Source organism: Anas platyrhynchos, chromosome 25 (genome assembly GCF_047663525.1).
Source record: "Anas platyrhynchos isolate ZD024472 breed Pekin duck chromosome 25, IASCAAS_PekinDuck_T2T, whole genome shotgun sequence".
NCBI classification, from domain to species: Eukaryota; Metazoa; Chordata; class Aves; order Anseriformes; family Anatidae; genus Anas; species Anas platyrhynchos.
The window spans coordinates 6484702-6511268 of record NC_092611.1 but is presented as its reverse complement, the minus strand read 5'-3'; the positions used below and the strand labels follow the sequence as shown (position 1 = coordinate 6511268).

The window sequence follows — 26567 nt, the reverse complement described above, 5'->3', positions numbered from 1 at the left end:
CTGATGAAGCAGCGGAGATGAGCAGGGGACACCTTGGAGAGGCGCCCAGCCTCCATCCTTCCCCCGGCTTTGGGGAACAAAAGGCGGCGGCGAGGAGGCTGCGGAGGAGCCGGGGAGGCACGGAGCGAGGCCGGGGCTCGCCCACAACCTCCCCTCTTCCCGAGCCAGCCCCGGGGCTCCCGAAAGGGATGCTACGGAGCAGGCAAAGAGTTAACGCGGCTCCCTCCTCCCCGCCGCTCCGCACTGACATCACGGAGGAGAGGGCGAGCGCCGCCGCCTCCGCCCCGCCCGGGAGCGCGCGTGTGAGTGTGAGCGCGGCGCAGCCAGCGGCCGGCCGTGCCCTGCCCGCCCGGGCACAGCCCCTGCCCGGCCATGGAGCTCCGACACCGGCTCGTCCCGGCCCCGGCCCCGGCTCCGACCCCGCTCCCGGCCCCCTGAGCGCCGCCGCCGGGCTCCCGGCGCGCTCCCCCCCCCCCCTAACCCCGAGCGGAGGCAGCGGCCGGGGGCTGCTCCCAGCCCAGCCCCGCCGCCGGAGCCACGGCACGGCCCAGGGCTGCTCCCTGCTTCTCTTCGGCTGCTTTACAACACCGATTTTTTATTTTTTTTTGAAAGCTTTTCGGTCTTTTTTTTTTTTTTGGAAGGTTTTTGCCTTTTTTTGAAAAGGTTTTTGCTCTTTTTTGAACCTTTTCCCTCTTATTTTTTACCTTTCCCCTCTTATTTTTAACCTTTCCGCTCTTATTTTTAACCTTTCCCCTCTTATCTTTAACCCTTTCCCTCTTATTTTTTACCTTTTCCCTCTTATTTTTTACCTTTTCCCTCTTAATTTTACCTTTTCCCTCTTTCCTTAAACCTTTCCCTCTTCTAACCTTTTCCCTCTTTTTTAACCCTTTTTGCTTCTTTTAACCTCTTTCAACCCTTTTCCTTTTTTAACCTTTTCCTTTAACCCTTTTCCTTTTCTAACCCTTTTATTTTTTCCCCTTTCCTTTCTCTTTTAACCTTTCTCCTTTTTCCTTTAACCTTTTCCCCTCATTTCAACCCCCCCTTTTTTTTTTTTTACCTTTCTCTTTCAACCTTTCTCCTTTTACCTTTCCCCTTTTTCCATTTTTCCCCTTTTTTTTCTCCTTCCTCTTTTCACCCTCTCCCTTTTTTTCCCATCCTTTTTTTTTTTTTTTTTTTTTTTTGGGTGGATTTCCCCTCCCCTCCCAACCAGCCTCCCCGGCGGACATCCCCGCTCCCCTCCGATCCCCGGGGCCCCCGCGGATGTGCCAAGCTCCCCGGTCCCCCCCCCAGCCTCCTGCCTGCTCTCCAGCCTCCCCTATTACCTCTTCACCCTCCCGCACCTCCATTTTTCCCTTTTTTTTTTTTTTTTTTTTTTTTTTTTTTTAAGCAGCACCGCGGGCGGGGAGGGCTAAAGGGGGGGGGGCCAGCGACGCTGCCAGACCGCCCCTTGCCCATTTCTCGGAAGGAACTCTCATGGCTTCACAGCTGCACACAAGTTGCCCTGCATCTTGGTGGACTATCGGAGTTTGCATCCTGGCGGCCGCGCTCTCCCCAGGTGAGCTGCTGCCGGCCGGACCCCCCCCCGGCTCCGGGTCGGGGCTTTTCGGGATGGGGGCGACCCCCCCGAGGGGGTTTTGGGGTGTTTGGGGGGGATGAAGGGTGCTGGGGAGGATGGGAGAGGCTTTTTGGGGTGCGCCTTTGGAGAGGGTGTGGGTGCATCTGCCTGGGAGTGGGAGGGGGGTCGTGGCCGGATCCCCCCCCCCCGGTGTGGGGAGGAACAAGGCGATGGTTTGTTTGGGAACCGAGGCGGTTTTGTTTGCTTTTTGGGGCTCGAGCAAACGGCTGGCGAGGCGCAGCAGCCGGGCTGCCCCGGGGAAGGGAGCCACGAGGCTGAGCCCAGATGCTTCGGGAGGAGGCAGAGAGATTTCCCCCCCCCCCCCCAAAAAAAAAAAAAAAAAAAAAAATGCCTCCTCCCTTCTCACACACGCTTCCCACGGGCCCTTTTGGCAGCTCCCAGGTCTCCGAGCTTCTTCCCCTGCTTGCTTTGTGCTCGGCGAGCCTGCTTGGGGTTGTTGGGAAGGAGATGGGCAAGGATTTGGGTTGTGTCCCCCCCACCCAGGGCTCGGTGCTGCCCTGGGCTCCAGCCCAGCTCTCGGCACTGGGTGGGTGACCCCGCTGCATAACGTGCCCATGGGGGGGGGGGGGGTTTGTTCTGCTGGTTCACGCCATCCTGGAGGGCTGTGGAAACGTTCCCATGGCAGGGCGACCAGCACTTTGGGTTTGCAGGGCTTGTGAATGAGCTGGGAGGTGAAAGCAGGACGCTGGTTTGCTTTTTGGGGGCAATCTGGGGGTGGCTGGGTCTGGAGAAGGGGCAGCGGGCGCGTGTGCCACCCCCGGGCAGGGCGAGGGGCAGCCTGTGTCTGCAGAAGTTGTGGCATTGCCTCTGTTTCTCCTCTTTTGGGGCTAGAGGAGCGGCCAGGCTGGCTGGGCTGGGAGCTGGAAGCAGGGTGGGAGCCAAAGCTGTGGCCACCGGGGCAAACGCCAGGGCCTGGGGGCTGTGGGTGCTGGCAGAGCTGGAGGTGGCATCACCCCGGGCACGGGAGGTGGGCAGAGCGCAGCGCCCAGGGGGGGTCCGGCTAAAATGGATAAAGGCAGGGGTGAAACAGGGGCTGGCTGGGCAAGAAACCAGGCGGATGGGTGAGAGGGGAGCGAAGAGAAATCCGGGCTGGGTAATGCCTCCGTGCTGCCAGGACAAAGGGATCTGCTGTGCATTGCAAAAAGGGGTGATGGAAGGGACAGCCTGGGGCTCCCTGCCTGCTCTGTGCTGCAGGCAGGTGCCTGGCTGAGCTCCGGAGGAGGCTCAAAACTTTCCGTGCAGTTCCTCCCGGGGGCTTGCCTCCCTCCTGCCCCTCCACCAGGCAGCCCCACGCACAAAACCCTCCCCACGGCCCTGGGAAAGGCGCTGGGGCTGCAGTGACGCGGCGGTGACGGTGCCAGGTTAGCCAGAGGGGGTTTATCCTCCCCCAAATCCCCGCAGGAATTGCTTCCACCAAGGAGAGACACCGGCAGCGCTCGGGGGCAAGCCTGGCATTTCACCTTGCCCTGCCACGGGAGATTTCTTCTCCCCACCTCTTCTATTTCTGGCTGGCGTTGGGGCTGCGCTGCCAGCACTCAGCCACCCTCGTCTCCTGCCACTCCGTGGTAGCCTGGCACTTTGTCCTGCCCTGTCCTGCTGACAGCTCCACCGGAGCGAGCCAGCACCGGGTGCACCCAGCAAAGCGAAGGGCACAGGTGGGAAAAATCCCCCCAGACCCCATCCATCAGGATCACGGGGTGCCCTGCAGCCTGCGTGGGCGCCGCTCTCGGCCGGACCAGTTTGGGGGTGGCTGCAGCACATTTGTGAATCTGCCTGGTGCTCGCTGTGCCTCCCTTCACTCAGCCCTCCCATTCATTCAGGGGCTTCTGCGGGCGCATCCCGGAGCTGCAGGGGGGGAGCAGCACATTAGGGTGCTGGGTGCTGCACAAAACCACCCCATACTCGTGGCTCTTGCTGGAGTTGGGGTCTGAAAGGCACGCCGAGGCAGGTTTGGCAGCGTGTTGTGCCGCAAGAAGCTGGGGGGATGTGTATATATATATATATATAACAAGCCATATGTGAGCGCCGAACGCAGACGGGCTTGCTCATCGAGGAGAAGGGGAGAGGGTAACTTAGGATTCTCTGCTGGAAGTCAATTAGTGGCTGTGGACTTTTTTTGGGAAATGCTGCTTGGTGCCTAGCACCGGAAGGATGGGAGGAAGGCAGGAGGCACCACGGGCTTTCAGGAAAGCCTTTTGTGCCCGTCTGATCAATGCCATTTGATTTTGTTCCCATCCATGCACACTGCTTCCCCTTTCTGCCAACGTTGCCCTTCTTGCTGACAAGGAAATAGGATTTACCCGCTGTAGCAGCTGTAAGGAGCCCCTGTAAAAACCTGCTTTACAAATCATCCTTAATGCAGTCGTCTCAGTCATCCAAAAAGGGTTCAGAGCAGGGTTCCTGCAGCCTTCCGTGCCCGTCTGCCTGCCTGCTTGGGACCCCTCGCCAGGTCCCACCTGGCTGTGGGATCGGGGTGTCAAGGTGTTAGAGCAAACAGGGGCCGTGGTAAAGCCGTAGGGTGCTGGGGAGGGAAGATCCCCGCCAGCTGATTGTCAGAGGCTGCAAACACTTGTGGTTGGATTTCTGCTTTGCAAGCTGCAACAATCTGCCCGTGTATCCCCGCGTGATGCTCGGTGCAGCCAGGAGGAGCAGAGGCCCTGTTTTTGTCCCCTCTGGCTGGGGACAAATTCCTGCCTGCCATCACCAGCCACCTCTCGGGCTCAGGCAGGGCCCTGCGAGTCTTTCTCTGCGAAGTGCTTTGAGATCCCCAGCAGGGGAGAGCCGACCCATCCCCTTTAATGTCCCGAAACAGCTTCCAGAAGGCCAAAAGTCGCCGAAGTTTTGCTCAGCCTTTGCTTGGTTTGTTTTTATATTTTCCTGTCCTCCTGAAACTCTGAAAAAACAACACCAGGCCGTGTCAGGCAGCGAGGCAGTGCCCTTGGCTGATGTTTCCTCATTAAACCCAGCTCGCTGCAGTGGAACCGACCCGGCGAGTCCTCACCCGGCGTGAATCGGCGAGCGAGGCGCCGGGAGCCAGCCAAGCCCCCGAGCAGCTGGGGTTTGTGCTCCTCGCTCCCTCTTCCAGCAGCATTAACCAATTTTTTGACGAATTTTTAGACCCGTTTGCAAAGGGCTGTGCAAAGCGGGGGCATCGCCACGTCGTGGCTAGCACCAGGCAGGTGCTTGCAGCCAGCTGGTGGCTGATGAGGTGCTGGTGGTGGCGGTGGCGGTGCCGGGCGCATCCCTCCTCGCATCACATCGCCCCTCCTCTGGGCTGCAGCCGGGGCTGGCCACGACGCTGAGTTGCAGGGAGGCACCCAAAGGATCCTCTGGGCACCGCGCACGCCTCGGCTGAATCACGGAGATGGAACCAGAAGAGCCTGTTGCTGTGACCTGCTTCCCAGGGCCGTGCGTCCACGGGCACCCCGCGCCTTCTGCTTGGGCCGCTAAGGCTGGGGACAGCAGGGACAGCACATCCCAAGTTGGCCATGGCAGCCACAAAGCCAGGGGAAGGCTCTTTCCCATCGGCAGCACCCCGGGGTGCTGCACAGCACCGCCAGCCCCGGGGGGAGATGGGGACAGCACCCGGGAAAAGGACTTTGGGGAAGAGCAGAAGGCTGCAGGGAGGAGCTGCTCGGTCCTTGGTGCCTCTGAGAAGAGGTTTGCATCTCGCAACAGCATTGCTGAAGGTTGTGGTGGCTCTTGGTGTCGTTTTCAGAAGCCAGCAAGGCGCAGCGGTGCGAAAAGCGGGAGGGGGACACAGGGGCTGCCATCCCCAGAGATGTTGCCTTCAAAACCATGTCATTAACTGAGAGCAGCGCCGATGCAGGGCGAGCTGGTGCCACCAGCTGCTGGAGCTGGGACCCAGTTTGCACATGAGACACCTCTGGTGTTAATTACCACAGCCTCCCCAGCCCAGCACAGAGAATTTGGAGCTCTGCGCCAAGCGCTTCCGAACCCAGAACGATGTTGCAGGTGAACGTTTGTTGAAGTAAAGCACGAAGCCTCGTGTGAAATGTTCCTCTGCTTTCCCTCCTGCTGTCGAGCTGCAGGCACCCTCCTGGCCTTTCGGTTTCCTCGGCTCCCAGGGGAGGTTCAGCCCAGGTGAAGGTGACGCACGGAGCATCCAAAGCAGCCTGGCTCCACGGGGAATCCGTGACAGAGGAGGAACTCCTGCCCGAGCTGCCGAAATGCAGAAGTGCTGGCCGCGGGAGGAAGGACAGTTCTGCCTGATCTGCAAGTTAAAGCCCCGGGCAGGCAGACAGGCACCGCTCTGGCCTTTCAGCGTGCCCCTGTGCCGGGTTTCAAGTCCTCCATTCCCACCCTCCATCATGCACTTAAAGGAGGGAAGTGAAAGCTGCAGGTTCAGGGGCTGTCATTGCCAGCACCAAGTCACGTTAATGCCCTCTGCTGCCATTTCTGCCTCTCCCTGCCTCCACGGGCACCCGAGGGGTTTGAGGCACTGCTGTCCATTTGCTGTTTCTCCCCATCCCCGGGGCTGGTAACAGCATTTGCTCAGGCTGGTGTGGTAAAATCTGCAGCAGCTCTCTGCTCTGCAGCAGTCCCGAGGCAGATGAGCAGCAGCTGCTGGTGTGAGAGGGGGAGCACGAGCTGCGGTCCCTGCTCTGTGCCCATCCCAGGCTGCTCGTGCCCCACATGGCACGGGTTTGGGGGAGCTTGGCCAGCGTCTCCGGTCCCTTTGGCTTCTCCGTGGCGTGCTGGGGCTGGACCCAACCTGCTGCTGAACCTTCTCGTCTCCATTCCCCTGCTCTGGAAGGGAAGGGGCTGAAGGAGGTGACCGAAAACCACTGCCCAGGGCTGGCCATGTGCCTTCCCGACTGCAGGAGGTGGCAAAGTGGCTCCGTCTGCTCCCGACCGTGCAGGAATGTGAGGGACAGGCCCTCAAATCACATCACTGCCTCGCAGCGGCGGCAGGTACCAGATGGGCCACCTGGCTCGGAGACAGAAGGTGCTCCCAAGCCTGGTTAGCCACGAGATCTCTGCCTCCATCTCTCTTCCCAGCACTTCTCTCCCTACCTGGGAAACCCCCGTGATCAGACCGAGCTCCAGCCTGATTTTCCTTTCCCGTGGAAGATCCCTTCCTCTCCCCATGCTGGAGGGAGGCAGGAGCAGGACAGAGGGGCCATGCAGCAAAGGCACAGCTGTGTGCGAGGCACGGGGCTGGCACGGCCACCTGAGAGCAAAGCCAGCCTTGTCGGGGGGTCTGTGGCCACGTCAGGCAGACACCGCTGTCATTTCTTATGGAATAGGATACCCCTGGACCAAGGGGTGTGCTGGTTGGGAAGGGTTTTCGGGAAGAGAGACAGCCCGAGGAGGAGGTCTGGGGGCAGAGCTGTGGCTAAGGACTCGATGCCAGCACGTAGAAGAGGCTGACAGGACTTGAGAGGCCAAGCAGAGCCCTTCGATTAGGGGATGTTGTGCCGAGTGTCCTAGCAAAGCCGGGGTTACACCCCGTCCCTGATGGGCAGAAGTCATAGAGCAGGGGAGAGTTTAATACGATGAGCGGGGATTACTGGAGGCAAACACAGAGCTGGCTAGGTGAGGAGAAAGGTCGGCATCTCCGTCACCATCCTCTCACAGTTTCTGTGCCGAGCAGCTCAATATTTCGCCATGGTGCTGCCTGTAGGAGGCACGGTGGCACTCGGGGCAGGGGCGAGCAGCGAGGGCGGAATGAACCCTGCCCGTCCTTGACCAGCCCACAGAAACTGCCCGAGCTCAGAGTCCGGGGCTCACTGAGCTATCAGCGCCCCGTGGCGTCACAGCTTGCCCCTAGCCCAAACCAAACGGAGACCCCTGGTAGCCCAGCCCTGAGCCACCTCCCCACCACAGCCCTTGTGCTGATGGTCTGCGTAGCCCGGGGGAGCTAAGTCTGGAGGAAATGTTAAGGATGGCAAATCAAAGTCTGTTCAGGGGCTGGAAGTGCACACCAGGAAAAAAATCTCCCCTGCACCAGGGAGCTCCCAGCACGCAGGCTCCTGCCCGTGTCGCCTACCCAAGGCCTGTGCCACTTGGGGCTGTCGTGGTTTGGCAGAGCGCAGCGGGGACGACGGCACCAGCTGCTTGTGCTGGGGCTGCCCGTGCTCTTCCCAGCATCGGCACGGGGTTTCGGCACCGACCGGCTTCTTGGGGACGCGGGGGGGAAGCGAGGCTGTGCCCATGTATAGGCATTTTGGAAAGGGCCGTGTCGCACGGCAGCCTCCCTGCCATCTCCTAATTCGGATCAGCTGCCGCCGTTTCCACGGGATACGGGACCCCTCTGGGCTGTGCTGGCAGTGCTGCTGGGTGCTGCAGTCTGTGGTGTCCCCCCCGCTGGACACGCTCGGCATCTCACTCGGGAGGACTGAGCTCACGGTCTTGGATTTTGGGGTTGAGAGCTGGGGGTTAGGGGCTGAACAGGGTGGTCGCAGCACAGCCTGGGGGGCAAAACCTGCAGGACACCGACCGGCACAGCTTCAAAGCCAAGCGCGCCGCTCCTTGTGTCAGAGTGCACATGGTTTCTTACGAAAGCCTGGAGAAAAAGCTCCTGGCTTTTCCCTTCGAGGCCAGGGTTATGAAAGGCACTCGTGCACCAACACGTGAACCGACACGCAAGCGCCACTTCTGCTCCGGTGCTTGCCCCAGCGCGGGCACGTCCAGCCTGCGGGCAGCTCTCCGGGCACCCCGTGCTGCTTTTCCCCTGGGTCCAGGGGTGTTCAGCAGAGGGGAGGTGCTGCCACGGCTCAGGACACCTTCAGCATGGCCCAGCTCAGCTCCTGCTGCAGGGGGACGTGAGGTCCAGGCAGCAGCATCGCCCTGCTGCAGGCAGGGACAGCCTCTGGACATCCACTGCGTGCTGAAAGGGGACCTGCATGAGGCCTGGAGCTCTCTGGTGCAAATTCGGTGCAGACTTTTACTGGTGATGGGTCTGAGCTTGCCAAACCTACCTCAGCGGGAACCCAGGGACGGGGCAAGGCTTCGTGGGATCTCCTTGCAGAGGGATGATTGCAGCGCGCTCTGATCTCGAGAGGCGGCTTGTTTGGGGATTTGCTTGGTGCTCTGATGTCTGATGGGTGTGTTCGTGTATCCCTTTGATACAGGCGGAATGGGATCCTCCTGGGAGGATGGCAGCAGTCCTGGAAGGAGGTGGGAGGGATGGGAAGTAGAGAAGCTTGCACAGAGCACAGCTCGTAAAAAGGGGAATGCTGTCAGAGCCCGAGGACCCGGGGGCAATTAGGGGCTGAGTTACGCAGGAGGAGCGCTGCAGTGGTTGCAGAGGATGGGGATGCTCCAGCAGGGTCTGGTTTATCCTCAGGAACCCAGAGAGCAAGGCTGAGGGCTTTGCATCTCCCCCTGTGGTCGTGCAGGGCTGCTTCACCTGCGCTCTGTCAGTGGGGTTTCCTAGATGGCTGCCCAAAAGGGACCTGGCCTCGCTCCCCGCTCTGTGCAGGGACAGAAGCACTAACCACCAGGGACATTAAATTAGCAGAAATTAAAGCGGGCATGGTGATTCAGAGCAGGGTGCCGCCTGCATTCCCCTGCCCCAGAGCCCTGGTGGCCTTGCCATGCAGCAGGGCTGGGACGTGCTGCTCAAGGGGGGGAAAAACCACGCGGGGCTGTGCCGGCTCCAGGGCCATGTCCTTCACTCGACATCCAGCAGCAGGTCCCTGATCTCGTCCCCGCTGTGTCTGGTTACAGGCTCGGGCTCCCAGCCCAGTAATCCTGGCTGCAGATCCCGGGGGGGTGCCGTGTCACCTCCTCTTCCCGGGACCTTGTCCCAGGCGCAAGCAGGGGCAGCGCCGGAGTCACCCCCAGGATTCAGGGGAGCTGCTTTGCCTTTGGGACTGGTCCAGCTGGGAGGTGCACCAGCAAGCTGCCAGTGGGAGAGCCTTTATCCCCCGACCCCCCAGCCCTGCTGGGAATTTGACTTTGCAGCCTACAAGGGCAGGATGGGGATAGGAGCGCATTCTCCGGGGCTGATTTTTCCACTTATCACTCTCTAGAAAGTCAATTCTTTCTTTTTTTCCTTGGCATGGCAGGAACAGACTTTCAAAAATGTATCCTGATTTTTAAATACTCTTTTTGCCTGTGGTGTAAATACTAAGATGTGTTTTTTGTGTTTTTTTTTCCTCTCCCCTCTCTCCTGGAGTTTAAAAATATCGCTAGCCTGGGGAGGTGCATCTTCCAGCGAGATTTATAGCGGCTGCTCTCAAGTGATGTGGAAAATGAGCCTCCCTCTGCCCCATCCAGCCTGGCACCTTCCAAGAATTTATTTCCTTTATTTGCGTGAGCCTAGGAATACTTAGAGGCTGCATCTCCGCCCAAGCACTCTAATTATTGAAGTTTTGTTTATGGCCAGGCTCTGGGGAGGCAAGGAGGTCCGGGCTGCCAGTCCCTGCCTCGTCTGGGTAACCCAGCCCTGCGTTAAGCTGTTGGGCCTGTGTGTAGCAGAGCATCATGCCACAGCCAGCCCCATAGATAAACTCTCTCTAGGGCTGCTTTTGCCTCAAAATCTGCTCCCAAACGGCCTTGAGCCCCGTGGGACTGGCTGTGTACGGGGCAGGGAGGCAGCTGGGCGGGCGCGGGGTTTGTCCGCACGCGGCCTCTCCTCCAGGCACAGCGCAGCCGGGTGAAGTCTCCTCGTGGTGCCGGGGAACAAAAGCTGCTCGGAAGGGGGAGGAAGGAAGGAGGGGGAGTTTCCCTCTTGCTCTTCAAGGCGACCCGGCAAGGTCGGAGCGAGGCCCGCTGTGCAGATGCTGCCTCAGCCGTGCCCTGTCTGTGGCTGAGGGGAGGACTCCAGCTCGCAGCTCTGTTGCTATCGATCCCAGGCCTTTCACAGGCTCTAAATTCACCTCAGAAATCCGAGGCTAAAGTCATTCTTTTTGGACACATGGCTATTTTGCATCCTTGCGGGCCCATGGTGCTCGCTGGCAGCGGGTGGACCCGCTGCCTCACGCCGGCTTCCACCGGGCGTGAATCAGCTTTTACTTCAAGGGAAAGCTTGGCCTGGAGGTGATGGCAAAGGCAGGCTGAGCTCAGGAGGGCTGGCAGCGTTTCTTGGCTTTGCCACAAGCTCCCTGGAATATCCTTGGCCAGCTCCTTTCTCCTCCGTGTGCCTTGCCTTGTCCGGAGCTGCTGCTGGCTGTCCTCGTCTCCTACCCCGCATCAGGGTGCCTCATGCCTCCCTTCGAGCTGGAGATCATCTAAAAGGCACGGGGGAAGGCGACTCCCCTTTCTTCTGCCATTTTCCTCAGCCTGCCGAGATCGCACAGCTCCCTGCCCAGGGATTTTAGAAGACGATTAGACTTGAGAACGGTTTTGCACAATTTGCACCAACGCTCTGCCAGGGTTTCTGAGTGCGCGCTGCGTGGGTTGGAGCCATGGAGGTGGGAGGACGCGGTCCACTGCCTTCCCTGCCTGCTTTCATTCAAAGGCCTTCTGATTTCCACCCCACTAACGCTGCTTTTGGGTCACTTCTGGCTTGCAGTCATTACTTGGAGGGGTGTTTTGGTGGTAGGTGAGGGGTGCAGAGATGCTCGGGAGCAGCGGGCTGAGCCCCAGCCTCCTGCTGCAGCCCCCCCTGCCCCGGCTGGCAGTGCTCCATACCTGGTGAGTTATTACAAAAGCCTTGTCGGGACAGAATGGAAAGTTTAAAGTTCGATAATTGTTAATTATTAGCCGTGCTTCCCGTGAGACCTGCTGGAAGAAGAAGCAAACCCTCACATGCCTCCCTGCCGCAGAGGTGTTTTGTGGGCCATTTGTCTCTGTCCTGGCCACGCCGAGGCCTTCCTCGCTGCCTTCTTCTGCCTCCAGTGGGATTAATAAAGAGCTGCTGGAGAGCTTCTTATCTCCGAGCCGAATAATGTTTGTAATACGGGGAGGGGAGGCAGCTTTGATCCAGGAAGAGAGCAGGGAGGGGAAAAAAAAAAAAAAAAAAAGGGCTATTGGGGCAGGGGGTGCGGGGCAGGCTGGGCTGTGCTGCTGCGTGGGAAGCTGGCACGGCTCTGCTGCTGTGCTGAACCTGTTCTGCAGAGACGAGCTGTGGGTTTTAGGGCTTGCCGGGCTGGGGAAGAAAGGGCTGGAGCAGCTCCAGGGCCGGCACGCCAGCCCTGCGCTCCGCTCCGCTGGGGGCTGTGGCTGCGCCATTCCCTCTTGCAGCCCAGCCCGGTGAGAGGGCCGGGAGCCCGCTGGCCGTGGGAGGCTGGGTTTGGCTCTTTGTTGGTAAAGGCGTGGGTTCTGGTGGCGGAGGAACCCAAACACCTGGGGTTTGTACCCATTTCTGTCGCTGGTCCCCCCAAGCTGGCTGGGGCGAAGCGCTGTGCCTGCTTGGAGACCTGCGCTCATCACCGAGCACCGAGTTCGGGGTGCCACAACCCACAGCCTCCTGAGGGGTCTGACCCCGAGCAGAAACCCAAAATCCCAGGGCGGGGGGATGGAGCTGGGGGTGCTGCGGACACCCCCATCCGAGCCTGGAGGCTGCCGAGCGCCTCCCGCTCCCTCCTCCCGGCCGCATCCAGGCTGGCAGCAGCAGGAGCCCGGAGGCGAAGGGCCACACCTGAGAGGCAGGACGGGCTCCGGCTCTTCTCACGGGTGTGGGTTGGGAGCCGGTTGGGCCGGGCCGGGCCCCCCCTCGAGGCCAGGAGCCCCGTTCCCGTGCCAGGGCTGCGGGAAAGGCAGCGGCGTGGCGCAGGGAGGTGCGTTTGGCCCCCGTGCATCCTCCCCGTGCGCCAGGGGGACGTGCTGCACATCTTCCCACATGTAGTCTGGGATATTTGGGTATTTCCAGGAGGGACTGGGTGTTTAGTGGCTCCAAAGCCCCATGCCACAGCCCCATGTAATCCCAAAGGGGATTAGCAGCCCGGTTTTATCATCACCCATCCCAGTCTGAACCCCTCTGGGAGACCCAGCAGCAGCTGAGCCTTGCACCCTCCCGCTCTGTGATCCCCGAAACTGAGGTTTGGGGAGGGCAGGGGGATGCTCCACGGGCCTGGCAGCACCCAGCTCGCCCCATAGGATGGGGAGTCCATGGGTGATGGGTCCCAGAGGGTTCCTGCCCCTCGGGAGGGGAGCACACAGGTCCCCCCGTGGGCACGTCCCTGTCCCCGAGGCGTGCGGCCACGGCCCCGCATCGCTCCCCCTGGGGTGGGCTCCGGCCGCCCAGGACCATCTGTTCATTTTCGGCCCGTTGCCGTGGCGACGGGGAGGCTTTGAGCTGGGGTTTCACCAGCAGCAGCGGTTGGGGGAACGCCGGGAAAATAACACAGGCGGGGAGAAGTCTTCCTTTTCCTGGGCGGAAATGGAGGGGAGAGGGAGGGATCCAGCCACGGAGCCTGCGTCCCGGCCCCTGCCTCCCCCCGATGTTCCCATCCTGCTCCCATCCCCAAGACGCACGATATCAGCGCACACCCAGCCAGGGCGCACCCATTTTGTCCCCATTGTCCGTGTCCATGTCCGTGGCAATGTCCCTGTCCCATCACTTTCTACCCACGGTGGCTCCCCAGGCTGCAGCCACCGGTGCGGTTCCAAGCCAGGGGACGTCCCCAGCATCTGCTCGCGCTCAGCCCTGGCAATGGGAGCAAAATTTAGGGTTCCTGCGTGCCAGGCTGCGTTGGGGCCCCTCCTCTCGCCATGCAAAGCCTGCGGTCGCAGGGGAACACGTCTGCAGGTGGGCAAGTGCTGGCAAGCGGGCTGCGAGCTGCGCCCCGTGCTGCCTGCTCTGCCCCGGCACCGGAGGCAAAAGTGAGCTGGAGGAGGCTGGGGAGAGTTTGGCCGTGGGGTTTTACACACAGGGGCGCTGCTCAGAGCGAGCTGCCCCTGTTTTTTTTGCATTAAATAAGTTCAGGGCAGAGAGTGAGGCTGGGCTGCCCCTGTCTGTATATGGGTGCGTGTATCCACGCGTGGCTGCGTCTAATTCGAGCAGAAATGGCTTTTAAAAAGCAGACGAAAGAGGAAGCAACAAATAACTATCTGCGTGTAGACGGCGAGATCCGGGCTAACGTGTGACAGACGAAAATGAAGCGAACGCAAAGTGACAGATTGACAGATAGACAGACATGTTTGTGCGCCGCTTCAGCATCCTTGTGGAAACAGGAGATAATTCGGGTTGCGGAGGACCTCGTCAGGTCGCCTGCCTACCTGCCGAAGCAGACGGCTGTGCTAAATGCCTCTTTTTGAACCAAATTTCCTGTGGGAGAGGCCAGTGCAGGGCCGTGCATGGGATCGGAAGGCAGGAGCCTGTTTTTTGGTGCCCATGAGCCAGGCGGGGGGCAGCAGGCATCGGGGAAGCTCGCCCTCCCCACCTGGGTGCGATGCTGGCTGGAAAGGCAGCCGGGGCTGCTCGATGATGAGGCTTTTTGTTTGTTTTTACTAAATCTAGGGAAACGGGATCGATTAAGTGAGTTATCGCTGTGTACCTTGCGCTGGAGGCCCGCCGTGCTGGCTGCAGTCCCTGCTGGGGGATTTTCTCTGGCTTTAAGGTTTCCACTGGACGTGTCCCTGGACCTGTCTGCTCCCGGGGCAGGAGGGGGCACTTGGGGCCAGAGCCGAGCCTGCGGCCCTAAATACAACCCCAGTGGCCCAGCGATTGCTGTGGGAAGCAGAGAACCAGCCCCGTGGCCCTTAGGAACACGGAGCTGGCATAAAGTCACCTTCCTCCCTCCTCTCATGTCCCAGATCCGAGTGCAGCAGGGCTGAATGTCACCTGCTCCCCTGGGACTCGCGATTTACAAGCGCTCATCCTGCGCCTTGTTTGCAGAGCAAATGCCCTTTTCCTGCTGGCTCTGCCCTCCCCGCGGCAGGGAATCAGCATGTTCTGGGCTCGAAGCTTCTCCCAGATTTATGAGCTTGCTCTTCACCTTGAGAGTACGGCTTCCGCGCCCCGAGACGGGTCTGAAACCCAAAACACCGCTTGCTGACTTAAGCAAACACCATTGATCCCCCAGCAAGTCAAATTTCTTCCTTCTTGTCTATTTTAGGACGCAAGATGTTGAGGTTCTGTTGTTGGCCTTTCCGGGTTTCTCTTTTCCTCTGCTGACAGAGAGTCCCAAAATATTCTGAGCAAAATCAATACGATGTGAAGAGAACTCTTCGGTAACACAGGCGGGACGTCGCCTCCTTGCCAGAGACCAAAAGGAAAAGAAAACATGAAAAAAAAACCTCCTCCCGGCTCCCTCTCCCCTTGAAAAGCAGCATTTGTTAATTGGCTTTTAATCTGGGGGAGAGGAGAGCCGTTTGCATTGAATTGGTAATAGGGGATAATATCCTACCCCGAGTGATGGGTTATTTGATCTCTGGGCATCAGAAACCCGAGCGTACGGCTGGGAAACCGGGGGCAGGGACACCAGGAGCACGGCTGCTTTTTGATTTCTGATCACAATTAGAAATAAAAGGGGGAACAATCACCTGTCCTCTTGCTCCAGGGCATCGGGTGACACTAGGAAGCCTGGGAAAAGCCTTCAAAGCATGGCACGGGGCGCGCGGGCGGCGTTAGCATCCCCCAGCCATGGGTGGCACGGGGCGAGCCGGGATGCTGCAGGAGGAGCACGAAATGGGCAGTGCTGGCCTGGGGGCTCTGTCTTTGCCTCCCACCCACGTCCCACACTTTTGTCCCTGCTGTCCCTGCTCAAAGCTGAGCGATGCAGGAAGGTGTCTGCATGGATTCCTGCAGCTGCAGGCTCTGGGTGCTGGCTGAGCACCGCTCAGCGTGGTCCCACCACCCCACACTCACCTCCTGTTACATCCCTAAACATCATTTCCAAGCCACGGCCACCACCCTCCTTTGCAGAGGGAACAAAAGGGCTGAACCAAGCGGCAGCACCTCACCCTCCCGGAGCCGTGCGAGCTCTCCAGGCTCTGCAGCGGGGTCTGGAGGGGAGAGCATTGACGTGAGCAGCCCTGGATGGGGCTGTCGGTGGCTCGGCCCCGTGTTCCCAGCAGAGATCCCCCCCAGCAGCAGCGCTGCGCCCAGTGACACGTGCTCTGAAATGCCTCCTGGCTGCGCGCTGACTCAGGAGCGCATGGGAGGCTCGCTGGGGACGACACCATTCCTTCCCGGCTGGCTCCGTTTGGTTTTGCTTCTTGCTGCAGCTGCCTTCGGAGCAATAAATAGCTGTGGATCCTGCTTGTGGTCTGCGCGGAGCGGTTAATATTTAATCGGAGGGCTGGAGCTGGATTCGGTTGGTCGGCGAAACATGAAAATCGCTTTTTCTGGTTTTAGAGCTAGGCAGCTAGGGCCAGCCGTTCCGAAAAGCTCAGGGTCAGCTTTTAATTGATCGGTGGTTCTCAGCTTGCAGCGGGCTGCTCGGTGACAGGTTTCCCAAACACCTCGGGTCCCAGCGAACCACCTTACCAAACGCCAGGGCAGCTGAAATGCCTGGCACCCAGCGAGGAGTATTATTTATAGAAGTGCTGTGTCCCTTCTCCTGCTCCTCCTCGGGGTTTTCCTGCAGGTCTGCTCGCATGGTTGGATGCAGGTGGGAGGGAGAGGACCTGGCTTTCCCAGCGAGCCTTCCCTCTGGCTCTGGTGGCGTTAGGCAGCCAGGCTTTGCACAGCCATTAGTGCAGAAACCCTGCCGCAGGCTCCTGGGGGAGAAAAGCTGAGCTTTGATTCCCCCATTTGCAATTCTGGCCACCGACAGAAACGCTTTGCAGCGGGCACCTCTGGTTGGAAGCATCCTGGGCCCCGCAGCCAGACCATCTGGGTCGTTGCTTTACCATTCCCCACAAAAAACCACCTTCGGGCCAAGGTCAGCCCACAGAAGAGGCACGCAGGTTTTTGGGGAGCCCGTTGCCAACCTGGAAGGTGGCAGCTGAAGCATTCAGAGGCGAGCATCCAGCAGCTCTCCTTGTCCCCAGCCCGGAGCCTGAGGCGGTGCCGCGGGCAGGATACCACCCAGCAGCCCGGCTGCAGCATCCTGCCCCTCCCGGGCCTCGGGGAGCTTCTCTTCTCCTCTTCTCCCTTCTTTTGGAGAGGCGCTGGCACGCTAACCTTCAAACCTTGCTGCTCACCTCCAGCTACAGCCTCTTTCCAGGGAGACGGGGGCGAACCCTGCCCGTGCTGGGAGCCGCCAGACCCCACAGCTCGCGCCCAGCTGCTGGCTCCTTGCGCCTCTGCGCAGCGCCCACGTTGGCAACATTTCCACCCTGACTCGGGCTCGCTTTAGGAATTTGGCAATCCGTGGAGATCTCCAGGACGTTTTGCAACGCGAGGCCTCTGGATTACCATCCCCTGGGAATAAGCAGCGGGATGGCCGAGGCTTTACCCAGCTGCTGTTTGCCTCGTGTAGGAGGGCACGGTTTGTTTGCAAGAGGGACCAAGCGCCGGCACGTCAGCTCTGCTTCCTGCTGATGGGAACATCGGTGCCTGCGAAAAAAACATCTCCTGGATTAGGTCAGGGAGGCCAGCAGCCCACCCGCAGGGGTCAGAGCCTTGTCAGGTCTTGTTTCTGCAGGAGCAGGGCGCTGGGTGCTGGCCGTGCCGGTGGGTGCAGAGCTGGAGCTGGGGCAAAGCATGGAAATGCTGTAGCTTAGGGCAGATTTTACGATTTTCCCTAAATATTGCTGGTGTCCTGGGTGCCAGATCCATTAGAGATGTCAGAGGAGGAGCAGGTATAATCCTGTACAGGTTCTGGAGGCCATGTGGGACAGGTCTGCTCCCGTCTGCCACCTCGCACGGCCCCATCCATCGGCGTGCAGGGCAGGATCCGTCTCCATCCCCTGCACAGGCACGAGGGGAGGCGAGGGTTGCAGGGAGGGCTCGGCTCTCCCCCATCCCCTCATCCTTTGTTCTGGGCAGAGCTGCTGAGGTTTGGGGATGGAGATCAGGGAGCAGACAGCACCAAATCTGTCTGTTAGCACCGTACGGTGCTGATTTTTGGTTGCAGCAACCATTCCGTTCGGAACTCTGGTTTTGTAGGAGTCAATGAAAAATAAAACCGAGGGAGCAGGAGCGGTGCTGGAGCCCAGCGACGCTCCTCGGCCGTGAAAGTTGCCTCTCTTCAAGCCTGGATTTTCACTTCAATTTGCCACAGGCGGCGGGATCTGACTCGGAGAGCTCATTAGCATAGAAATGCTGTTGGTTGCTCTGCATTCCTGGCCCCATCGCTTTGTTCCTGCTCATGGCAGGAGCCCAGATGATAAAACCAACCCCCCGCCCGGCCCCCCCTTCCCCAGGCTCTGCTGAGCCCCCTCCCCGTGCTCAGGGATGCTCGGGGTGGGGAGAGGGGACAGATCCCTGGGGATGGGGATGGGAAATGGGAATGGGGATGGGGATGGAGATGGGGCGAGAGAGGAGAATAGGGATGGGGATGGGGATAGGAAATGAGGAAGGGGCTGAGAAAGAGGATGGGGATGGGGGTGCAGATGGGGATGGGGATGAGGACAGAGGATGGAGATGAGGATAGGGATGGGAATGGGGGTGGGAACAGGGCTTGGGGCCAGCTGCCGTGACCTCCTGCAGTGTGACACTGCTGACCGAGGCGGGAGGGAGCTCGGTGCCTGGTTCCCCTGGCGGATTAGCCAGCAGACAGCAGACATCTGCGGGGAGTGGGGCAGGGGGCAGGGCTGCTGTCTTTTGTTGTTGCTTTTCCGCTGCATGTGGCCAGAATATAGGTCGCCGCCTGCACAATGGGTTCGTGCTGTCTTTGGGGGGGTTGCCTCTGCTTTCCCCAAGCAACGACGGAGGAAAACCTTGGCTTTGCCCTGGGGCTGTGCCAGGTGAACGTCCCGGTGCCCAGGATGTGCCCCTGCTCTTATTCCCGGTATGGGCGCATATTTTGGGGCAAGAATCCTCACTTTGCCCTTTTTTTTCCCAGCAAGAAACGGCGAGCGAGGCTGGGAAGTGCTGGGCTGTGAGGTGGGGTGTGTGCCTCCGGGAAGGAAAGGAGCTGATGGACCACGGGGGGATGTTTGGGAGCCTCCCCTTCCTGCTCCTCCTGAGCCCCTGCCTTTGCCGAGGTGGGGAGCAGCAGCAGGCTGGGGGTCACAAATTCCTCCCCTAAAGCCAACACAGCTGGCTCAGCGCTGCCTCCACCTGCGGAGGGGCCGAGCATCGTTTTACAAAGGCTGGGCTGAGCACGGGGCCAAAGGCTTCATCTTTTAGAGATGAGTCAGGAACGTGATCCGCACGCAGGGTCAGTTTTCAGAGAGGGGCAGCTTGCAAAGGGAGAAGGAAAAAGCCCAGAGCTTGGCTTAGAAATCGGGGTAGGAAGTCACCCTGCCAACGGGGCTCTGGGGGAGGAGGAGGTCTTGCGATTTGGGGGGTCCAAATTAAAACATTTTCAGGAGGCCAGCACTTTGTGTGTCACTTGTGGATAGAACAGGCTCTCCAGCGAGGCAGCCCCTGTAAAAAATGCAGAGTTTTACACAGAGAGGGCAGGGTTTCTTCTCCTCTCACCTTTCTGCCCCTGCGACCTCAGGAGCATTTCCCTGGGTTGGTGGCATCTCCTGGAGATGCTCAGGAGCCCTGCGTTGTGGAAGGTGGGCCCTTTCGTGAAGCCTTTCGATCGCCCCTTGTGCCTTCCCCCATTTCTTGGTAGTGTTTGTGTGACAGGAAGGGAAAACACAGGGATGGGAAATTAAATCTGGAGGATAGATGAGAGATTTATTAATTTATGAATATGGCAGGACTAATTAATGTCTCTCCAAGATTCATCTCCTTGCCTGGGCTCCCACATGCCAGTGACTCAGTCCCAGGAGTCACATTAAAGTGATGGAGAGGCTGAGAGGAGCTTCATGAGGGGAATGAAGAGCAAAGCACGCAGCCTGGGCAGGCCGGGCACGATGGCAGAGAAATCTGTGGCTAAGTTAGAGCAGGAGGAACCAGGCAGGAGCTGAGCCATTGCCTCCCTTTTGCCTTCTTGTACCCACTGGGGGTGATGTGGGGCAGGGGAGAGCCCAAACCCAGTGGGCTGGTGTCCACAGCCCAGGAGGATGGGTGTCTGTTCATCTAAAGGAGCTGTTTTATCCAAAAGCTGAAGTCCCCGGGTGCTTCTGGCAGCAGCTCACGTGGATTTCTGGCTGCTGGAAGGCCTCGCTCTCCTTTCACTTCTGCTCCTGTTAATGTGCGATTTAATGTGAGGATGGGCAGAGCCCTGCAGCCCCTCGGGATGCCAAAACATGCTGATGAATCCCTTGGCTCCAGCCCCTGGCGTTACCAATGAAAAAGCCATTTGTCCTCAGCGCACAGCCCCTTCAGAAACGCTCAGTTCATTTTCTTCTCCATCACCTTCAGCGCGGCGAGGCCCGGGACTCCATTTAAAACCAATTTGCACAGTGGCTCAAAGGCCCCACCACGTCTTGGTGAGGTTCTGCAGGCCGTGCATCTCGCTGGCGACTTTACCGCATCCCCTCCAGACCTTTTGCTCCGTTTCCACTTCATGAAAAAGCGAAGGCAATGGGCTGGGATCAGTTTTCAAACCAACTCGCCGTGTACTGCGAGGGTCCTTGGGCCTGATCCTTCCTCAGCAGGCAGCAGCAAACAAAGGCAGCCGGGCTCTTTGAAGAGCCGTGGCTCAAAAAGCCTCTGGTGGTGGCTTTTTGTTGCTGGGCATCTTCGCCTTCGTGTTTGTGATGTTTCGAGGCGCTGTCAGCAGGGGAGGGCTGCTGCAGCGGGATGGGGTCAAGGGAGCATCCTCAGCTCCCTGCTGCCACCTTTTTGGTGTGTGACCGGCCGGTGGGCAGCAAGGCTCGCTGCCTGGGTCACCCTACAAGCATCCCGCATCCCAACGGGGTGTGTGGGCTTGGCAAAGTGTCTCTGTATGGGATGCGAAACAAGGCAGTGGGTAGCAGGCTGTAGGACTGGAGACCGGCTTCTGGCTTTGGACCTAGCTCCTGCCCTGCAGCACGAGGGAGGGCTGCGATGCTGAACGTGCTTTTTTTTCCTCCAGAGCAGTGGCTAAAAGCCCTCTGGGCTGGCCACCGTCCGCACCAGGAAGCCCCGGCCCTGCTCTGCCCTGCGCCGCCGAGCTGCGTCTCCGGGAAGGTTTCTCATTTCTGGGCTGGGTTTTTCTTTTGGCTGCTTTGTTTACAGGGGAATAAATGACACAATCAGGCGGCCTGATCTTCCGCGCTGGGAAGGGAGGGGAGGATTGATGCAGATCTTCACTGCTGCTGCAATCAGCTTAGCCGTTCCCAGAGTCAGGGGCTGCCGGGATCGGCCATGGCAGGGAGACAGAGACCCTGCTCTGCCTGCAGGGAGGGCAGCAGGGCTGTAACCAGATCTCTTTCCCACTTCTCCAGCCCTTTTTTTTCTCCCTGCAGCAGTGCCACGCTTTCTGAAGCCCAGCACGGTGGTCGGGCACCAGCCAGCCTGCACCTTCCTCCTATTTTCTGTCCGCCGTGCGTCGTGCTGGCTTGCTCCTGAGTTGCACCCCTTCTCCTGCAGCTCCTGGCCCTCTGTCCCAGCCTGGATTTCACGTCTGGTATCCCTGCTGGCACGGATTTGCTGGGGTGAAGCAGGGAGAAGCAGCCAGCACCTGAACGCACACCTGCCGAGCTGCTGCGGTAGCCACAGCCCAGTGCGGGATGGAGAGGGTGGAGAAGGGAGCGAGCGTGGGAGAAAAGGGCCTGTGTACGAAATATTCCAAGTGGGGAAAATTGGCATGTTTGCTAATGCTGCAAAGAAGGAGGCTGCCTTTTCTCAGGCCCTGGGGTGGATACGTAGGCAATAAAGGAGAAAAAAACCACTAGGAGCGAGAGCCGCCAAGCTGACAGCCCCAGCAAGCTGAAACCTGCCTGGTGAGGAGGCTGCTCCGGAGCGGGAAGGGGCAGGTTCCCTGTCCCAACCAGCTCTGCACGGCCCTTTCTCATGGAAATGGGGCCCAGGGTTTCCAGGAAGAGCTGGCCTTTCGGTCCTTTTAAGCTCTACCCCCTGCCCTCAGCCTTCGGGCTGCTCCGAGCCTGTGACCCCAGCATGTGCCCAGGTGGCAATGTGAGCCCAGCTCCCCACCGGGCTCCTTCCAGCACCATGCCAGGGTTTTGCCTTCGTGCTCAGCTGCAGAGAGCCCAGCACTGAAGGAATCAGAGGGGGAAGCTTTTTGGGGCATCCTGCTTTGGCAGCTGGATGTCTCCCCTGCAGAGGACTGTCACAGCCCTGCACAGCACCGTGCCCCCAGGCCCCGCCAGTCCCTGCTCTGGTTCCCATGCCACGCTTGCAGCTCTCCTTGGTTCTTGCACCAGAGCTGCTGAGCATAGCCCGGCCTCACTCCCTGAGGCTGGAGCAGGAAGGACAGCGGTTCCCTGCCCTAAACCATCCCTTGGCATTCAGCTAGGAGCTGGGACACGCTCCTTGTCCAGCCAGCACGGCCACGCACACCTCCACCTGCTTCGCGCTGCCCCGTGTCTTTGCTGGCCCTTGGTCCCCGCGCCACGGGGGCTGGCTCCGTGGCCCTCCTCGCTGATATTTCTGACTGAAGCTGCATTTCTGGGGCAAGTCGGAGCAGGCAGCCCGGTTTCTGGTCGGACTGGCTCTGTTTGTGCTCTGGGAGAGACGGGGCCGTTGGCTGCCGGCCCCGCTGGGGAGCGGAGTCGCACGGTTGGGGCTGGGGAGAGGGGACGTGCCGCAGCTTGCTGCCCACTGCTCCCCCTCTCACCACTTCCCTCCCAGGGGTTTGAACTTTGGAGGTGTCTTCCTGCAGAAAAGGGCGTGAAACGGTGCCAGAGGGAAGCAGGGATGGAAAAAAAGGAGAACGGCTGAGGCAGGTGGTTCTGTTTTAGGGGGAGAAACGTGCTGGAGGTTGAGCCTGTTGGAGATGGAGGGGTTGGGGTGGTCAACCACCCCCAGGAGCTCCAGACTTCCCTTTCTCCTCTTCCCTCTCCTCCATTCAGCCCTTTTTCACCTGATTTTCCAAGCCTTTTCCCGTGCTTCCCCTCTCTCCCATCCTTTTGTCTCGTTTCGCCCCCTCCCCGTGTGTCTGCAGGACGCCTCTGCCCAGACACAACAGACACTGAAGGGCAAGACTGGAGCTCCTCTAGATGCAATCTCCATTTTGCTCAAGGATCATTAATTACCCTGATGATTAAATACAATTAAAGATCCGTAAGACCTTTCTGATATCAGAGCCATTAGCAAGGGCAGCTTTTAGGAACCTTCACCTAAAACAAAAGGAGGAGATAGACCAGTAAATCAGGGAATCCCAATTAAAATCCGTGCTTAGCTCATTAACCTAATTACGCATTGTGTCGCGCTCCACCGAGGGGGCAGCGGGGGCAGGCTGCCCCTGGTGGGCTGTCTGTGCCTGGTGGCTGTTGCCTCTTTGCAAAAATGGCCTTGGAGAGGGGATTTCTGCACAAATCAGAGAAACGAGTGCCAGGCCCTAAAAGCTGGTGCAACGCTGCGTGCGCCCCCTCTCCCCCTAAATGTCCTTTTTGCTCCCACCCTCCTCTGCACCCCCTGTCTCCGGTGGTGTCTCCAGGGCTGAGGCTGGATCTCCACCACCTAATTCGCCCTCTGGGGACAGCAGATGGCACGGGGGCCTCCCCTTCCCCTGTCCCCAGGCCGTGCCGGTGATGCAACGTCTCCAGCAGCTGAGCTCTGGGGCTGAGATCCCGCTCCCAGCACCTGTCCCCCCTAGGAGCTCCAGCTGGTTATAGGATCGGGAAGGGGGTGCACGTGCTGCCCGGGGACCATGGCTGTCCCACGGGGCGAGGGAAGGGAAGAGGGCCCCGCCGGATCCCGGTGACTCATGGATTTCGGCGTTTTCCACACCAAAGCGTGAGCGCTGGATCCCGCGGTGTGCAGCTGCATCCCGCGTGCCTCGCTGCCTACGTGTTTGTGCTCAGAGGGCCGGGAGGAGGAGGCAGGCCCCAGCACGTCCTGCCCAGAACCAGTCCAAGTTGGAAAAGCAAGTCGGAGCTCGAAGGGGTCAGGGTGCGGCTCCCCGCGTGGCAGGGAAGGAGGAACGGGAGCGTGCTGGAGCCCCCGAGTCCCGTGGGACCAGGCTGGGGCTTTCCTGCAAGCGTGGAGAGAGAAAGGGAAAGAGGCAGGGAGCCCGGAGCAGCTCCTCGGGGAGCTCTGCGTAGGGTCTGAGCAGCTGGAGAGGGGGGGGAAGAGGTTTACCCCATAATATCCCCATCAGCTGCTCCGCGGGGTGCTTGGGGAAGGGGCGTGGGGAGAGCAGAGAGGGGAGCCGGGCATCTGCAACCCCTGGGATGGAAACACAGCCTGCCGAGCAGCCTGCCACGTGGGGGTTATTTGAGCTGCTGATGGGGAACGCTGCCACGGCCCCGTGTGGCTTCCTGTGGCCGGGGTGACTCAGCTGCAGGGAAATGCCCCTTGCCCAGCGCTGCCTCCCCTGGGAAAAATCCGTCCCTGCCCTCTTCCTGCAGATAAACGCACCCAAACACGTTTCTCTTTCACTTGGGTGTGCTGCGGGCTTGTTTGGGATTTGGGGATTTCAGCAGTGAGGGAAGCTTGACCGAGGGGTTCCCCTGGCACAGCTCAGTCCCGTGCTCTGTTTCAGCCCCGCTGAGCCGTGGTGAGGGTGTTTGTCCTGGCAGCAGGCTGCTCGGAGCGAGAGCAGCTGGGCAAAACCTTGCACACCCGGTGCCAGCCAGAGCGGGGACTGCAGAGGCGGCCAGGAGGCAGAAAGGTGACCAGAACCCTTTGAACCTCCAGCAAACAACAAACAGCAGACAGGTTGGGAAGTTCAGGACGCGTCTGGCTTTTTTTTTTTCCTTATTAATTTGTCCTTGGTTTGTTTAGAAAAAAAAATAAATCCCGCTCTTCATAAGCTGCGTGGCAGTTTTTGGGGTTTCTGTGCTAGCCATGGCATGTGCTGTGTCTGCCCTACCAGTGGCCCTTTCTGGGATGACACACTGCTGATCTGAAACTCTTAAGGCTTGGAGAAGTGAGGTCTGCCTCTCTGCAGTGCTATGAATGGAAAAAGGCAGCTTCAGACCCTGCTGAAGGCACAGGGCTTGGGGCTTTGCATTTGTCCTGGGACACAGGCATTGCCCCAAAGCAAACAGAGACCCCAGGTGCAGGAAGGAGGTTATCCCCGCTGCCATAAAGCTGTGGTCCTGCTCTTGCAGAAGAATTTAATCTAGCCGGAGATCAGCAGGCAGCCTGCTTGAGCCATCCCAGCCCGCTGGGACAGCAGGTCTTGCTGTACGCGCTGCCCAGGCTTTGGCTGGGGCTCTGCTTCCAGGTAATTAAAACGGCTTAACCCTGCAGCCCAAACAGCTGCTGGCACAGAGCGTGCCTCCGTGCCCAAGGGACCCTTAGCTCATCGTCTGGTGCACAGCACCCGTCAGCTGCAGGGCAAGTCTGGAGGATGCAGGCATTGCGTGGAACAGCGAGGGAGGGAAGGCAGAAACTCAAACACCCTTTTTTTCTTTTTTCCTGGAATAAGGGCAATGGAAGGAAAGAGAATATGAAAAAAAAAGGGGGAAAAAAAGTCCTAGCTAGAAGGATGTGGAAAAGCCAAAGATTTCCAGGTCCTGCGATGGGAGCGTGGAGTCTATTTCTCAGTTACGCCGAGTGCATCTGGAGTATTCCCAGAGCAAACAGTGCAATTACTTCAGATTCACACCGCGCCAGTGAGCTGTCAGCCCGAGGTTCAGGCTCCCACCGGGCCCTGTGCAGGCTTGCATCTCAGCTCTTACACTTCCCTGTGGGACATGGAAGCTCTTGGAGGCCAGGCCAGGCTCACCTTTCCGAGGCCAGCTGTAAACTTCCTCTCGGGCTTCCTGCTGCTGCCCCGTCGAGTCCTTGGCTGTCCAACATCCACAGCCCAAAGCCCAGCCCTTGCCTTGGTGCTTGCTGAGCTCCTGTAGCCCCCGGGGGTGAAGGCAGCCTCGGGGATGACACTGGTTTGTCCCTTTATGTTGCCTTCAGCCCCACAAGTGGCAATTATTTCTGCATGGCACCGTGAGAGCTGGCATCCCTTCCCTCCCAGCTCACCTCCTTCCGAGGCTGTGCAAACAAACCTCTGCTGCCAGGCACAGCCCCTGAGACTCCCACCCATCACTGCAGTGACCCTTTGAACTCCCTGACACACACTAATAGGAGTTAATGACATTTATCTCTGGGCTTATCTTCCTCTCCCACTGCCTCTCCCACTGCAGTATCTGGGTACCGGACTGCCAGGAACTGGTGGTGGCACCCAGATGACATTAGCTCTCTGACCCTGATGGGAGAATTACAGTTCAGAGACATTAAGAAACCTTCTTTGATCTCTTTTCCCTGGTTTCTTTTCTATTATTTTTTTTTAATGTTTCATTTACATCCATTCAGTACCCATCTGGTTATTTCTGGAAGCCTTCCTGCGCTACTATTCTGGTCATTTTTTACAAGGTTGGAGATGGGACTTTTTGTCCTCTTTTTTTTCTCTTGGCTATTTATATCCTTCCATCTGTCTTTTTAGATATTCAGGCATCCAGCTGTGTTCTATCTATCACCTTGGAGATAGCAACAAGTGAGGATGTTTCTTAGCAGCTGTTAGCTCCAGCAGTGGCTGCTCTCGAGCAGGGGTGGCCAACGAGGGACACCCGAGCAGCTTGTGAGCATTTCAAGCCCAGCTGCCGTGCCCAGAGGTTGGGAAGCCCCAAGGGGAGTCCTGGGCAGGCTCATTCCCTTCTGGGGAGCACTGGGAGCCCAGGTTTAGGTTGTGTTACAGGGATTCATTCCCTCCTTGCCCCCCTCAGTTGTGTGGTGGCCATCTGGTGGTCCTCAGCTATCGTGGGACCTGGCATGGGGGGGTCAGGGAAATCTATCACAGCAGTGCTGCCCTCACTTAGACCCCCAGAGGTGCAGGATTTTTTTTAATTATTATTATTTTTTCATTTACCTCCCACCAGGAGAGCTGGCTGACACTTTTGGGGTAAAGTTTATCTTTAAGAAATGTAGGATTTTCTGCAGGAACTGTGTCCGTGTTGTCACGTCTGCTAAAAAAATGTACTGGTCCGCTTTGTGTTTGAAGGGGACGAGATGCAGGAG

General features: G+C 59.0%; 1 protein-coding gene across 3 annotated transcripts in view; it reads left to right on the top strand.

Annotated features, from left to right (window-relative positions):
- Window positions 1-271: 271 nt before the first annotated feature.
- NECTIN1 (nectin cell adhesion molecule 1) overlaps window positions 272-26567 on the top strand; it is an 80213-nt gene continuing 53917 nt past the window's right edge. For 2 of the 3 annotated variants that reach the window (XM_038167600.2, XM_027444244.3), the window contains exon 1: window positions 272-1555. In XM_038167600.2, coding sequence (XP_038023528.2) covers window positions 1474-1555 — 82 coding nt within the window. In that variant the 5' untranslated portion in view covers window positions 272-1473. The remainder of the gene's footprint in view (window positions 1556-26567) is intronic. The other variant, XM_027444243.3, reaches the window with a different exon arrangement.